General features: G+C 45.9%; 1 protein-coding gene across 6 annotated transcripts in view; it reads left to right on the top strand.

Moving 5' to 3' along the window:
* Positions 1–16562, top strand: part of ARHGAP40 (Rho GTPase activating protein 40) — a 157986-nt gene that overhangs the window by 113920 nt on the left and 27504 nt on the right. For all 6 annotated transcript variants that reach the window (XM_063960264.1, XM_063960261.1, XM_063960262.1 and 3 more), the window contains 4 exons: positions 3338–3419; positions 3681–3805; positions 13954–14119; positions 14334–14425. In XM_063960264.1, coding sequence (XP_063816334.1) covers positions 3338–3419; positions 3681–3805; positions 13954–14119; positions 14334–14425 — 465 coding nt within the window. The remainder of the gene's footprint in view (positions 1–3337; positions 3420–3680; positions 3806–13953; positions 14120–14333; positions 14426–16562) is intronic.

Genomic DNA, 16562 nt, shown 5'->3' on the forward strand with positions numbered 1-16562 from the left:
GCTAGTTCCCAGGAGCAGAAGTCCTCCCCGGCTTCTACTAAATCCACCGCATGACGCTGGGGCTCCACTGAGGGAGTACGCACCGGTGGGGGCACGTCTTCGACTCTTCAGCCAGGTCTGGGTTCTGTCAGACGTGGATCCTTGGGCGATGGATATTGTATACTAAGTCTACAAACTGGAATTCGAAGAGGTGCCCCCTCGCCGATTTTTCTAGTCGGCCTTGCCAGCTTCTCCCCCAGAGAGGGAAGTAGTGTTCGCTGCAATTCAAAAGCTGTATCAACAGCAAGTGATTGTCAAGGTTCCCCTAGTCCAACAGGGGAAAGGGTACTATTCGACCCTGTTCATGGTCCCGAAGCCGGATGGTTCGGTCAGACCCATTTTAAATCTAAAATCCCTAAACCTGTACTTGAGAGAGTTTAAATTCAAGATGGAATCGCAGGCAGGGAGTCACAATTATCCCATACTTGGACGATCTCCTGAGATCAATTGATCGAGAGATCAATTGCAGAAGAGCGTGTCGCTCTCCCTGAGAGTGCTACAACAACACGGTTGGATTCTCAATCTGCCAAAGTCACAATTGATTCCAACGACCCGACTATCATTCCTAGGCATGATTCTGGACACGGAACAGAAGAGGGTTTTTCTCCCGATGGAAATAGCCCAGGACCTCCAGAACATGGTCACAGACTTGCTAAAACCAAAAAGAGTGTCTGTTCAACAATGCACTCGAGTTCTGGGGAAAATGGTGGCAGCCTACGAGGCCATCCCCTTCGGCAGGTTTCATGCAAGGACGTTTCAGTGGGACCTCCTGGACAAGTGGTCCGGGTCCCATCTACTAATACATCAGAAGATAAGCCTGTCCCCCCGGTCCAGGGTGTCTCTCCTGTGGTGGCTGCAAAGTGCTCACCTTCTAGAGGGTCGCAGGTTCGGCATTCTGGATTGGGTTCTGGTGACCACGGACGCGAGCCTCCGAGGATGGGGAGCAGTCACACAAGGAAGAAATTTTCAGGGGCTATGGTCAAGCCAGGAGGCTTGTCTACACATCAACGTACTGGAATTGAGGGCCATATACAACGGCCTACGACAAGCGGAGGATCTTCTTCGCGACCTACCGGTTCTGATTCAATCAGACAACGTCACAGCCGTGGCTCATGTAAACCGCCAAGGCGGGACAAGGAGCAGAGGCGGAAGCCACCAGGATTCTTCGCTGGGCGGAAAATCACGTAAGCGCTCTGTCAGCGGTCTTCATTCCGGGAGTGGACAACTGGGAAGCAAACTTCCTCAGCAGACACGATCGCCATCCAGGAGAGTGGGGACTTCATCAAGAAGTTTTTACAGAGATAACAAGTCTTTGGGGAATTCCTCACATAGACATGATGGCGTCACGCATCAACAAGAAGCTTCGGAGGTATTGTGCCAGGTCAAGGGACCCTCAGGCAGTAGCGGTGGACGCCCTGGTGACACCTTGGGTGTTTCAGTCGGTCTATGTGTTCCCCCCTCTTTCTCTCATCTCAAAAATATTGAGAATCATAAGACAAAAAAGGGTGAAAACAATACTCATTGTTCCAGATTGGCCTCGAAGGGCCTGGTATTCAGATCTTCAGGAGATGCTCACAGAAGATCCATGGCCTCTTCCTCTCAGGGAGGACCTGTTACAACAGGGGCCCTGCGTGTTCCAAGACTTACCGCGGTTACGTTTGACGGCATGGCGGTTGAACGCCGAATCCTTGCTGGGAAAGGTATTCCGGAGGAAGTCATCCCTACTCTGATAAAGGCTAGGAAGGAGGTGACGGCAAAACATTATCACCGTATCTGGAGGAAGTATGTTTCTTGGTGTGAAGCCAAGAATGCTCCTACGGAAGATTTCCATCTGGGCCGTTTTCTCCACTTTCTACAGACAGGAGTGGATATGGGCCTAAAATTAGGCTCCATTAATGTACAGATTTCGGCCCTGTCTATTTTCTTTCAGAAGGAATTGGCTTCTCTCCCAGAAGTCCAGACTTTTGTAAAGAGAGTACTGCACATCCAGCCTCCTTTTGTGCCCCCAGTGGCACCTTGGGACCTTAACGTGGTGTTACAGTTCCTGAAGTCTCCCTGGTTTGAACCTCTTCAAACGGTTGAATTGAAATTTCTCACTTGGAAGGTGGTCATGTTGTTGGCCTTGGCATCTGCAAGGCGGGTGTCCGACTTGGCGGCCTTGTCTCACAAGAGCCCCTATTTGACCTTCCATGTGGATAGAGCAGAGTTGAGGACTCGTCCTCAATTTCTGCCTAAGGTGGTTTCTTCATTTCATACGAACCAACCTATTGTGGTGCCTGTGGCTACGAGTGACTTTGAGGATTCCAAGTCCCTGGATGTAGTCAGGGCCTTAAAAATCTATGTAGCCAGGACGGCTTGAGTTAGGAAAACAGAAGCACTGTTTGTCCTGTATGCAGCCAACAAAGTTGACGCTCCTGCTTCAAAGCAGACTATTGCTCGCTGGATCTGTAACACGATTCAGCAAGCTCATTCTACGGCAGGATTGCCGTTAACGAATTCGGTAAAAGCCCATTCCACTAGGAAGGTGGCCTCTTCTTGGGCGGCTGCCCGAGGCGTCTCGGCTTTACAGCTTTGCCGAGCAGCTACATGGTCAGGTTCAAACACTTTTGCAAAGTTCTATAAGTTTGATACCCTGGCGGATGAGGACCTTGCGTTTGCTCAGTCGGTGCTACAGAATCGTCCTCACTCTCCCGCCCGGTCTGGAGCTTTGGTATAAACCCCATGGTCCTTACGGAGTCCCGAGCATCCTCTAGGACGTAAGAGAAAATAAGATTTTAAACCTACCGGTAAATCTTTTTCTCCTAGTCCGTAGAGGATGCTGGGCGCCCGTCCCAGTGCGGACTGAATCTGCAAGACTTGTGTATAGTTGTTGCTTACATAAGGGTTATGTTACAGTTGAGATCAGTCTTTATCTGATACTGTTTTTTGTACATACTGTTAACTGGTTGTGTATATTCCAGGTTATACGGTGTGGATGGGGTGGGCTGGTATGAATCTTGCCCTTAGATTAACAAAATACTTTCCTCGTATTGTCCATCTCCTCTGGGCACAGTTTCTCTAACTGAGGTCTGGAGGAGGGGCATAGAGGGAGGAGCCAGAGCACACCCATTCTAAAGTTCTTTATAGTGCCCATGTCTCCTGCGGTGCCTGTCTATACCCCATGGTCCTTACGGAGTCCCCAGCATCCTCTACGGACTAGGATAAAAAGATTTACCGGTAGGTTTAAAATCTTATTTTTTCCAATTTCTTATCTATTTTTATGGGCTCATTTGTTCTTTTCTTTCATAATATTCTAAAGGAGAGCATCTTAGAGGAGAATGGGACAGACAATAGTATCAGAACAGAAGAGGGGAGAAGCTCCAATGAGAGCAGACCAGAAAGTAAGTGTTGTCCCTTTATTTTGTTTTTCTGTTACATATGCATATTTTGGGCTATGGTATTATTATTGTCTGTGCTAAAGAAACTGTTAAACAGTGGATTACTCCTAATACATGGGATCTGAAAGGGAGCAGGTTAAATGTCATAAAATGAGAGTTTTGCTCTTGAGGTTACATCTTTCTTTACCATAAGAAGATGAAATACAGCTTTCTTGTAGTTAGTTACTTATTGATTTAATATTTTGTTTTGTTTTTACACTGAAGCTCCTCCCAGTCTATGCAGAAGGACTGGAGCATCTGTATTTGTCACAGAAGTGGCCTATTCGGAGCAAGCAGCAGCTGAACACAACGAGAATTGCAGGACAATGTGGCAACCGGAGTCTTTACCTGTACGTTTTTATTCTTATATCATTTGATAATGGACTGTTTCATTAAATCACTCACGAGTTTAATCATCTTATTGGGAAATGCTACAATTTTTTTTTCTTTTTCATCCACTAGGGGTCACTGGAGTACTCTTGGGATATGGACGGGGCGTTAGCAGGGATAAGCACATTTAAATATTTAAATTAGTAACCCTCCTTCCCCTCCATACTCGCAAGATGCTCCAGTGGTTTTTTGTGCGTCACCAGGGAAAGGCACGTTTGGAGGGATCTACAGACTTTACATTTATTTTTCAAAATACTTTTTCTTTTTAATTCCCTGTCCCTTCCTAGCTTGCTAAGAAGCTTGGGTCCGGGATTATGGGTGCTGCTGAGTGCAGCAATGGCTTGTCGGCGCTCAGAACGAGGAGCCCCGCCATAGACCTAAATCAGCGTTAACTGATTCAGCCTAAGGCTGCAAAGGAGCTGGACAGAGCTTGTACAGAGAAGCCCCGTCAGAGCCTCCACATTACACTTACTTAAAGAGCGGGGGGATGGAGCAGCTCACACTACCGCCGCTCCATTGCACCAGCTGTTACCAGGGGAGTAGGAAGGCGGTCAGCTCATGCTGCCGCCCCACCATGTGTGGGGACTTAATGGTTTCACAGAAAGATCAGCGCTCCCCAGTGCCCAGCCGTGGTCAGCGACACCGCCGCCGCTGGGCACCCGCTGCTCCCCGGATAGCATCCGTGGTCAGCTCTCCCAGCACTGCCACTGGCCGCCCGTCACTGCTTCCCTTATTTCGCCTGCGGGCCGCACACGCTTCCTGTTTTCGTGACAGCTCCAACTGCTGCCGTGGGTTGCTGTCACCACTCGCCTCATTAGCTCAGGGGGAGATAGCGATGGGGGACAGTACTAATAGTCCCTTGTACAATACAGGCTATTAAGCCTAGATAAGTACAGTGATCCCCACAAATAAGGGAAGGTGTCCATGAGGGTTAATACATGCTATTAAGCCTAGATAAGGTGCTTGATGTGTTTACATATGTTTTAGACCTATTATAGTCTGCTGTATATATGCCATTTTCTAATGACTTCCTGCTTCTTCCTGCAGGAATTTGGTGTTAGTCCTACAACACACGGCCAATAAAGGGGGGCAGGGGTGTTAGTAGGAACTTTAATGAAGCACATCTTTAACAACTAAGTGTGTACCAAGTGCGGTGCCCTTGGTTTTATACACACTTCATTTAATTTTTTTACTGAGCCGTGCGGACTTATGTTTCACTGTTGTACTGTCTGTCTGTGTGCATGATGAGTAAAGCTAATGCAAAATAAAAATGTGTTACGTGATGGAACTTCCACTTGCACAGTGTGTCTTGCAAATACAGATCCAAATATGGATGTCTGCCCTGATCCTCCTTGGGCGATGATGGCAGGTGTGATGGCAGATTTGAAGTCAGAGTTGTCCGCTGCATGAAAAGACCGTGAGGCGTTTAGGTCTGATTCAAGGTTTATGCCGTCTGAGCAGCCAGAGTGGGCTCAGTATAATTCTAGAACTTTGTAGGGTTTACAAAAGTCCATGATTAGTACAAATCCTAGGAGTAGTAATCATTTGTCTCACAGTTTACCGGTTTTCTCGGTGTTACATTCTGACGATAAAATGCCAGACCTGATATCTCAGGAGGAAGAGGAGGAAAGTGAATTGGGCCAGGCGTCAGATAGTGAGGTCACTGATGGTGCGGGCATTGATGATCTCATCAGGGCAGTATGTCAGGTGCTATATTTCACTGAGACAGAGGAGCCTCTGTCAAAGGATGAAGTTTTATTTGCTAAGAGACAAAGGGTGACTGTGTGTTTTGCTTATTCAGATTCTCTTAATAAGCAGTTAACGGAAGCATGGCAAAATCCAGATAAACGCTTTTCTGTGCCAAAGCGATTTCTGTCTAACTACCCTTTCCCACAGGCTATGACAACTAAATGGGAAACTTCACCGGCAGTGGATTCTTCTGTTTCAAAACTTTCAAAGAAGTTAACTATTCCAGTCCCAGCTGCAACGAAGCTTAAAGACCCGTTGGAACGTAAGCTGGAGGTCATGCTAAAGTCCATGTATACAGCAGCAGGGGTATTGCTTAGACCTGCTTTAGTTGGAGTTTGGGTTAACAAGGCTGTAGTTGCATGGGCAAAGCAGCTCAAGTTAGGCCTACATCAGGATCTTTCCAAAGACCAGCTTATACTTCTTACTGATCACATTTGTGAATCGGCTTAGTATTTAGGGACGGCTTCTATGGATGTCGGACAAGTTAGTTCTCGCCTGTCAGCTTCACTAATTGCGGCCCGTCGGGCGTTTTGGTTGTGTTCTTGGCAGGCTGAGGCTGAGTCAAAACGAGGTATAGAGGCGTTGCCTTATACTGGCGATATGTTGTTTGGTCCTGAATAGGACAAATGGATTTCTCAGGCTACTGGGGGTAAGTCTGTTTTCCTAATGTTGCCCCCACTATCTCCTAAAAGGAAATACACTGGACCAACATTCAAATCTTTTAGACCTCAGTCCTTTCGGGGCCTTGCTCGTGGAACAACTGTACAGAGTAGACGTGGTAGAGGACATGGTTTTCAACAAACTACTAACCGTCATCAAGGCCCAAATACTGCTGACAAATGAGTGGCATGACAGGCTTCCAGCCCATCTCGGATCTTCAGTTGTGGGAGCAAACCTTCAAACGTTTCACTTGGCGTGGTTTCAGAAATCCACAGATGGGTGGATCCGCAATTTAGTGTTCAAAGATTACCAAATAGAGTTCGATTGTCTACCACTGCTATTCAGTTTCTAGTAGATTCAGCTGTTTTAATTCAGGTACCAGTACACCAATAAGGTCAAGGGTTTCATTCCAATCGTTTTGGAGTACCAAAGCCGGACGGCTCAGTCAGACCGATATTGAACCTAAAGGGGCTGAATCAATACTTACTACAGATTCATGATGGAATCCCTGCGGTCATTGATTGCAGGTTTGGAACCACAGGAATTCATGATTTCGCTGGATCTCAAGGATGCGTACTTACACATTCCAATTTGGCCACCACATCAGGCGTACTTAAAGTTTGCAGTACAACAAACCCATTATCAATTTCAGGCTCTACCGTTTGGTCTCTCAGCGCCTCGGGTATTCACAAAAGTGATGTCTGTGATGATTGCTCATCTCCGGTCTCTGGGAGTGATAATAGTGCCGTACTTAGACAACCTTCTCATCAAGGCTTTGTCTAAACAAATACTCCTTCAAAATGCCTCATTGACGTACAATGTACTAGTTCAGCACGGTTGAATTGTCAACTTCAAAAAATCAAGCCTTGCCCTGTCTCAACGAATTCAATTTCTGGGAATGATTTTGGATAAGGTGAATCAACCAAATTACCTGCCAGAGAAGAAAGCACACAGTTTTCGTAACCTGGTACAGTTAGTGCTCAAACCATGAACAGTCTCGGTGCACTTGTGCATTCGCCTGTTAGGAAAGATGGTGGCGTCTTTCGAAGCACTCCAGTTTGGAAGATTTCACTCATGTCCTTTACAGCTTGATCTTCTCGCATAGTGGTCAGGCTCTCATCTACAAATTCATCAAATGGTGCTGTTGTCTCCAAGAGCAAGAATATCGCTGCTCTGGTGGCTACAAATAACAAATCTCACCACAGGAAAAAGGTTCGGAGTCCGGAATTGGATAATTGTGACAACGGATGCAAGTCTCAGAGGTTGTGGAGCACTGGTCCTACATGGTCAGCTTCAGGGTCTATGGTCAGACCGAGAAAGATTACGGTCAATAAATGTCCTGGAACTCAGGGCATTTTACAATGTTCTGCAACAGTGAGTTCACATGCTCCAGTCTCAGACTGTTCAGGTTCAGTCAGACAACATGACGGCAGTCGCATACATCAACAAACAAGGTGGGACTCGAAGTCGCATGGCCATGCATGAAGTTGCTTGAATCCTGAATTGGGCCAAGCATCACCAAGTGATATAATCGTTAGTGGACAACTGGGAAGCAGATTATCTCAGTTGTCATGATTTTCATCCAGGAGAATGGGCCTTACATCCAGAAGTGTCCCAGATGTTAGTCCAGCGCTGGGGTTACCCACAGGTGGATCTAATGGCATCTCGCCAAAATCATCAGATGCCCAAATATGTGTCCAGAACAAGAGATCAAAGGGCAGTGGCCCTGGATGCTCTCACAATAGCATGGCCATACAGCCTCGTGAATCTATTTCCACCATTTCCGCTACTTCCACGTTTGCTAAAGCGGATCAAAAGAGCGTCCACAGCAGTCATACTAGTGGCGCCTCAGAGAGCATGGTTCTCGGATCTCCGCGGTCTACTCGCAGATGATCCGTGGCTGCTTCCGCTACTTCCAGACCTACTGCAACAGGGTCTGTTTCTTTACTCCGATTTAGCGCGGCTGCATTTGACGGGGTGGCTGTTGAAACCGGGATCCGGTCTGAAGATCGACAGTGTCTAGGTCGACAATGTTTAGGTCGACCACTATAGGTCGACAGTCACTAGGTCGACATGGATGGAAGGTCGACAGGGTTTCTAGGTCGACATGTGCTAGGTCGACAGGTCTAAAGGTCGACATGAGTTTTCACATTTTTTTTCTTTTTTTGAATTTTTTCATACTTAACGATCCACGTGGACTACGATTGGAACGGTAAAGTGTGCCGAGCGAAGCGGTAGCGGAGCAAAGGCACCATGCCCGAAGCATGGCGAGCGAAGCGAGGGGACGCGGTGCACTAATTTGGGATCCCGGTCACTCTACGAAGAAAACGACAAAAAAATAAAATAAAAATCCTCATGTCGACCTTTAGACCTGTCGACCTAGCACATGTCGACCTAGAAACCCTGTCGACCTTCCATCCATGTTGACCTAGTGACTGTCGACCTATAGTGGTCGACCTAAACATTGTCGACCTAGACACTGTCGATTTGATGAACCACACCCGTTGAAACCGCTCTCTTAAGATGAGAGGGCATTCCAGAGTCGGTTATACCAACCATGTTGCATGCTAGGAAATCAGTTACAGCAGCTCATTATCACAAGATTTGGCGAGCTTATATTGCTTGGTGTGAATCTCAGAAGTATCCGACATCTTCATTCAAGTTATCCCGTCTTTTACTATTTTTACAGACAGGGTTAGATGGAGGACTACGTTTAGCAACACTAAAGGTCCAGGTCTCTGCTTTGTAAATTTTCTTTCAGAGGCATTTGGCTCTTTTGCTAACAGTTCACACTTTCCTGCAAGGTGTCCTTAGAGTTCAACCTCTATACCACCAACAGCTCCATGGGACTTGAATCTAGTTTTAGATTTTTTGCAGTCTTCAATTTTTGAACCCTTACAACAAGTGGATGTTAAGTTTCTAACTTGGAAAACAGTTCTTCTCCTAGCCTTAGCTTCGTCGAGGCGTGTTTCTGAATTAGGTGCGTTGACATGCAAACCACCGTATCTGGTGTTTCATGATAGAGAGGAACTTCGGTCAAATACCGCTTTTCTACCAAAGGTAGTATCTTCTTTTCACATCAATCAACCAATCGTAGTTCCTGTTTTATCAGAAGGTTCAGGAACTCCAGCTACTTTGGATGTTGTACGCGCGCTTCGCATTTATGTAGCCCGAACATCAACAGTGCGTAAAACGGGTTCAGTATGGTATGCCGGCGGTCAGGCTCCCGGCGACCAGCATACCGGCGCCGGGAGCCCGACCGCCGGCTTACCGACAGTGTGTCGAGCGCAAATGAGCCCCTTGCGGGCTTGCTGCGCTCGCCACGCTACGAACGCGGTGGCGCGCTACGCTACACGCGCCACGCTATTTTATTCTCCCTCCAGGGGGGTCGTGGACCCCCACGAGGGAGAATAAGTGTCGGTATGCCGGCTGTGGGGATTCCGGCGCCGGTATACTGTGCGCCGGGATCCCGTCAGTCGGCATACTGAAGACCACCCCGTAAAACAGATATATTGTTTGTTCTCTAGGATGCAGTCAAGATAGGTTGGCCAGCTTCCAAACAGACCTTGGCTAGATGGATTAAGCTGACCATTCATCAAGCTTACTTTCATGCTAGTCTACATCAGCCTGCATCTATTTCAGCACATTCCACCCATTCTGTGGGAACGTCATGGGCAGCAGGTCGTGGAGCTTCCACGATGCAACTTTGCCATGCAGCTACATAGTCGTCAGTGCACACTTTTGTGTGCTTTTAAAAGTTTGATACTTTTGCGGCATCAGCATCTAGCTTTGGCCTTCAAGTGTTACAGGTGCCAACCAGCTCTCCCGCCCAAGGGAGAAGCTGTAGTACGTCCCAAGAGTACTCCAGTGACCCCTAGTGGATGAAGAAGAAAATAGGATTTGGGTACTTACCAGATAAATCCTTTTCTTTGAATCCATAGGGGTCACTGGACGCCCGCCCAGAGCAGTTTCACCTGTCTTGTGGTAAGTTCATTATATCTTATGGTAACACATTCTAACCGGCTTGTTTGAATGTTATGTTGATTGTTATCTGTTGTCGTGTCAACTTTCTAGTTGTTCGTAATCTTATAATGTTATATGTAATTCTCCATTGTTCATCCTCTCTTTCGCTCCTGTTCGGCTCAGTAAAAACACTGAAGCATCTTGGGAGTATGGAGGGGAAGGAGGGTTACTAATTTTATATTTAAATGTGCCTATCCCTGCTAACGCCTCGTCCATACCCCGAGAGTACTCCATTGACCCCTATGGATTCAAAGAAAAGGATTTATCTAGTAAGTACCAAAATCCTATATTTTGTCTTTATTATTTTGTGATAATAATTTATCTTATGTTTAAAGATGTCACATACATATATCTTCCTTGCCTTTCTTTTGCTATACTCGTTGAATATTAATTATTGAGTAGCTGCTGCAAACATCACTTTCTTGTAGCTGACTTTGAGCTTTTACACCGTTTTAGTATATACATCACAACGAGGTGTGTATAACAAACATTGAATAGTTTGGCCAAAAACATTGTTTTCAGATTTATGTAGGAGAAATAAGGAAGTGGACATACATTACTCTGACTACTGCATGCATAAAAATGAGGCTTTTAAATCATAATCTCGGCAAAGAACCTCAAGAACGCATAAATGTGTATATTATTCAGAGCTATAACTGTTACTTTGGTGAAAGTGCTGATGTCATATTTTATTTGCATACAGATGCCTCAAACACTTATCATGAAAATGTGAAATTTTATGTTTACTCTATAAAGGTATTTGTCAGAGGCTATGGGCATGACTCTGTGTTGGACGCAGCACGTATTTTGTTGGTCACACATCTGCGACTTTATGCTAATACCACTACAAACCCTTCCCTGGTATACATCCGTGCATATGAATGTGTGAGGACTGTGACACCAATTAGTGATACACCAGATGCTGTAGTCATGCTTGGTGCATCTTTAGAAGCCACCACCGGCCCCACCATTAAAACTTGCACCAGCCCCTGCAAGGTACAGAGTTTAGCTATCCCTGTATGTCTCTGGCTTCCTTTGTATGTGTCGGGCCCAGCCTGACACTTACCGTGGGCGCCAGGGACATACAACCATTACTACCTCAAGAATCATATCAAGCAACCTTTGATATGTTTTTTTTTTGTCCCAAATGGCAGCCCCTTTCCTCTAATACGCATACTGTAGGAGCAGCACAGGTAGCAGTTATTTGTGCATCCATATATGTGGGAGTATGGCTTCCAATGTGAGCACTTAATTGTCTGTATACACAACCAGTTAAGTGACATGCCCAAAATGCTCAAATAACATACCCATAAGGTTGACCATCTCTGTGCCTGTGTTTAGTAACCACCCAGGAGTGACCAGTAGATTTTTAAACCCCTTCTCTACGGGCCTAACTTAGATCTGATCGCAGCTATTGGACAAAACCATGTGCACTGCAGGGGAGGAGGGGGGCTAGGTAACACATGTGCAGAGAGAGATTTGGGGAGGGTGTGTTAAAACTGAAATCTAAATTACAGTGTAAAAAAAAGCAGCCAGTACTTACCCTGCACAGAAACAAAATAACCCACCCAAATCTAACTCTCTCTGCACATGTTATATCTGCCCCCCTGCAGTGCACATGGTTTTGCCCATTAGCTAACAAATTTGCTGCTGCGATCAGATCTGAATTACCCCCTATGTGTGTGTCTGCAGTTGCAACTGTGAAAAACAATTACTGAACCATGGCAAACACTTTATTGCCAAAGTCATAGGAATAGACATTTTATTGACCACAGTGTTGCATATAATATTTCCTACCTTGCTTTTTATTAAGGGCACAATACCTCTTGGGAATTATTCAGATAGACTTTTTTGTGGTAGTAGTGAATCGGTTGGCACGCCTCTCATCTGCTGGTAATCTGCTCTATTTTGTCTGTAAATCACCTCCGTAAACAACATAAAGGAAAAAAAATATGCCATGGAGCAGGTAAAACGGTTTACTGAATGTACGACACCCGAGACTGGCCCTCATTCTGAGTTGTTCGCTCGTTGCCGATTTTCTCTATATTGGGATTAGTCGCTTACTGCGCATGCGCAGTGTTTGCAGAGCGCATGCGCTTAGTTATTTTACTCAAAAGTTAGGTATTTTACTCACAGCTTTACGAGGATTTATCTTCGTTCTGGTGATCGGAGTGTGATTGACAAGAAGTGAGTGTTTCTGGGCGGAAACTGGCCGTTTTCTGGGTGTGTGTGAAAAAACGCTGCAGTTTCTGGGAAAAACGCGGGGGCAGTGTCTGGGCGAATGCTGGGTGTGTTTGTGACGTCAAACCAGGAACGAAACTGACTGAACTGATCGCAGTGGCAGAGTAAGTCTTGAGCTACTCAGAAACTGCTAAGAAATGTATATTCGCAATTTTGCGAATCTTTCGTTCGCAATTCTGCTAAGCTAAGATACACTCCCAGAGGGCGGCGGCTTAGCGTGTGCAATGCTGCTGAAAGCAGCTAGCGAGCGAACAACTCGGAATGAGGGCCACTGCCACATATTTTACCGCAAAGTGTCTCTTCCTTTACAAGAAAAGCTTTTGAGTGTTATTTCTTACTTTTACTGTATTGAGTTACTGTTAGGTTGAACTGATTAACTGGGTTGATGGAAGGGTACACCTATGTTTATCATAATGTAATGTTTAATATTAAAGATCAAATACTTTTCATGTATGCATCAAAACTCATGAAGCGAACAGGCTTGAAAATAACCAACTCTAAACCCTCTGGTAACTGCTTTGAGGAATGCTAGCTAGTGTTTAAAAACTGCTACTGATAAAATTAAGCTATCCCAGGGGGATGCGGTTATGACCGGCGGTATCCCAACCACGGGTCACACATACCCAACCCATCCTAGGTGATGCTGTGCCTAATAATGTAATGGTTTGCAGAGAGCCGAGTGCACTTCCTTCTAGGTACAGTCATGAAAAATAGTGGATATGCTACAAGCACCACGTCTGTATGCAGAACAGTAATGTGTTGTTAGTGAATAGACTTTGTAGTTGAGTAAGTGTATAATGTATCAGAATATATGTATAATAATGTAATATATGTATAAATGTGGCAAATGGCACGTAGCAATAACAACTCAACATTGGTGTGCTCTTGACGTCAGCCATACTTTGTACTTTTATTGAAGCAGTTTCTGTGCCTTTGGTATCACAGGTGTTCGGGAATGGGATCCAGATGAACCTATGTCAGATCAGTAACAGCTGCAGTGCAAGTGTCTGTCTCTTATTAATGCAGCTGTGACAGGGTGCAAGCTTTTTACCCAGCCGGCAGTTTATTTACACATTATTGGCCAGCACACAGATGTTCTGCTTGTAGTGTATCCATTTGTTTGAGCAATGTTCCTAAGTCGTATGCTGCTGATGACCTCAACAGAGATGGAGCCATTCTAATCATTTAGACAAATTAATATTTATATTTTTATTACAATTGTGTACTCTATAAAGGCCAACACTTTGCATTGAAATTACTGATCTTCACCGTGTTCATATATATGTTAAATGATTACACTTTTGCATTAAAAATAATTTGATTTTATTGTCATTTTTTCTGAATCCTACTGTATTAGTTTGCCTTATCAATATCCAACCCATATTTCATGGTATGCAGTTGAGTGATGCTACTTTGCATATCCTTTAATCTACAGCAAATTCAGATCCAAAAGGGGCGACTTGGTGTGACAAAGATTTCAGACCTATCACCTTCTGACATGAAGCAGGTGCCTGCACTAGCCCTCATAGAGTTGACTGCACTGTGTGATGTTTTAGAACTGGAACTGAAACGAAATAAAGCAGCCAAGCGTAAGGCTACCGGTAGGTACCTCCTTGGTCATCCTGTTCATTTGTATTAACTTCTCTCTGAGCTCCAATAAAACCAGTGGTTCCCAAGCATTGGCTTTGCAACTGGAGCCACCTAGTTTTCTCTCTCTTGTCAAAAAATATGTCCCTCCCTATGTACTTTCTACCTTTCTGTATATACTCTGATCTCATTTTTCTGCTGTGTAACATTTGTCTCTCCCTCTTTTAGAGAGTCGGCTATTCGGCGTGTCGCTCACCACTCTACTTGAACAGGACCGAAAGCTGATAACTAACACCCAGGTCCCACTCATCCTGCAGGCGGTGAGGCCAGAGATGTGTACCTAAGTACTGTTTACATATGAGACAATTTTGAGCTCTTTCTCCGTGTAACTATTATGTTAAGCTGAATAGTGTATGGAATCGGAGTACATTTTTTACACACCACAAACTTACTTTTGTTTCTCTAACGTCCTAAGTGGATGCTGGGGACTCCGTAAGGACCATGGGGAATAGCGGCTCCGCAGGAGACTGGGCACATCTAAAGAAAGCTTTAGGACTATCTGGTGTGCACTGGCTCCTCCCCCTATGACCCTCCTCCAAGCCTCAGTTAGATCTCTGTGCCCGAACGAGAAGGGTGCACACTAGGGGCTCTCCTGAGCTTCTTAGTGAAAGTTTTAGTTTAGGTTTTTTATTTTCAGTGAGACCTGCTGGCAACAGGCTCACTGCATCGAGGGACTAAGGGGAGAAGAAGCGAACTCACCTGCGTGCAGAGTGGATTGGGCTTCTTAGGCTACTGGACATTAGCTCCAGAGGGACGATCACAGGCCCAGCTTGGATGGGTCCCAGAGCCGCGCCGCCGGCCCCCTTACAGAGCCAGAAGGCAGAAGAGGTCCGGAAAATCGGCGGCAGAAGACGTCCTGTCTTCAACAAGGTAGCGCACAGCACTGCAGCTGTGCGCCATTGCTCTCAGCACACTTCACACTTCGGTCACTGAGGGTGCAGGGCGCTGGGTGGGGGCGCCCTGAGACGCAATAAAAACACCTTGGATGGCAAAAAAATGCATCACATATAGCTCCTGGGCTATATGGATGCATTTAACCCCTGCCAAAATACATAGAAAAACGGGGGATAAGGCCGCCGATAAGGGGGCGGAGCCTATCTCCTCAGCACACTGGCGCCATTTTCCCTCACAGCTCCGTTGGAGGGAAGCTCCCTGTCTCTCCCCTGCAGTCACTACACTACAGAAAGGGTTAAAAAAGAGAGGGGGGCACTAATTAGGCGCAGTATTAACTATACAGCAGCTATAAGGGGAAAAACACTTATATAAGGTTATCCCTGTATATATATATAGCGCTCTGGTGTGTGCTGGCAAACTCTCCCTCTGTCTCCCCAAAGGGCTAGTGGGGTCCTGTCCTCTATCAGAGCATTCCCTGTGTGTGTGCTGTATGTCGGTACTTTTGTGTCGACATGTATGAGGAGAAAAATGATGTGGAGACGGAGCAGATTGCCTGTAATAGTGATGTCACCCCCTAGGGGGTCGACACCTGTGTGGATGAACTGTTGGAAGGAATTACGTGACAGTGTCAGCTCTGTATAAAAGACAGTGGTTGACATGAGACAGCCGGCTACTCAGCTTGTGCCTGTCCAGACGTCTCATAGGCCGTCAGGGGCTCTAAAGCGCCCGTTACCTCAGATGGCAGATATAGACGCCGACACGGATACTGACTCCAGTGTCGACGGTGAAGAGACGAATGTGACTTCCAGTAGGGCCACACGTTACATGATTGAGGCAATGAAAAATGTTTTACACATTTCTGATAATACGAGTACCACCAAAAAAGGGGTATTATGTTCGGTGAGGAAAAACTACCTGTAGTTTTCCTGAATCTGAGAAATTAAATGAGGTGTGTGATGATGCGTGGGTTTCCCCCGATAACAACTGATAATTTCTAAATGTTATTGGCATTATATCCTTTCCCGCCAGAGGTTAGGGTGCGTTGGGAAACACCCCCTAGGGTGGATAAAGCGCTCACACGCTTGTAAGGGCTCTACCTTCGCCTGAGATGGCCGCCTTTAAGGATCCTGCTGATAGAAAGCAGGAGGGTATCCTAAAAGGTATTTACACACATACTGGTGTTATACTGCGACCAGCAATCGCCTCAGCCTGGATGTGCAGTGCTGGGTTGGCGTGGTCGGATTCCCTGACTGAAAATATTGATACCCTAGATAGGGACAGTATATTTTTGCCTATAGAGCATTTAAAAGATGCATTTCTATATATGCGTGATGCACAGCGGAATAATTGCCGACTGGCATCAAGTCTAAACGCGTTGTCCATTTCTACCAGTAGAGGGTTATGGACACGTCAGTGGTCAGGTGATGCGTATTCCAAACGGCATTTGGAAGTATTGCTTTATTAAGAGGAGTTATTTGGGGTCGGTCTTTCAGACCTGGTGGC

The sequence above is a fragment of the Pseudophryne corroboree genome, chromosome 3, assembly GCF_028390025.1.
Source record: "Pseudophryne corroboree isolate aPseCor3 chromosome 3, aPseCor3.hap2, whole genome shotgun sequence".
In the NCBI taxonomy this organism is placed as follows: domain Eukaryota; kingdom Metazoa; phylum Chordata; class Amphibia; order Anura; family Myobatrachidae; genus Pseudophryne; species Pseudophryne corroboree.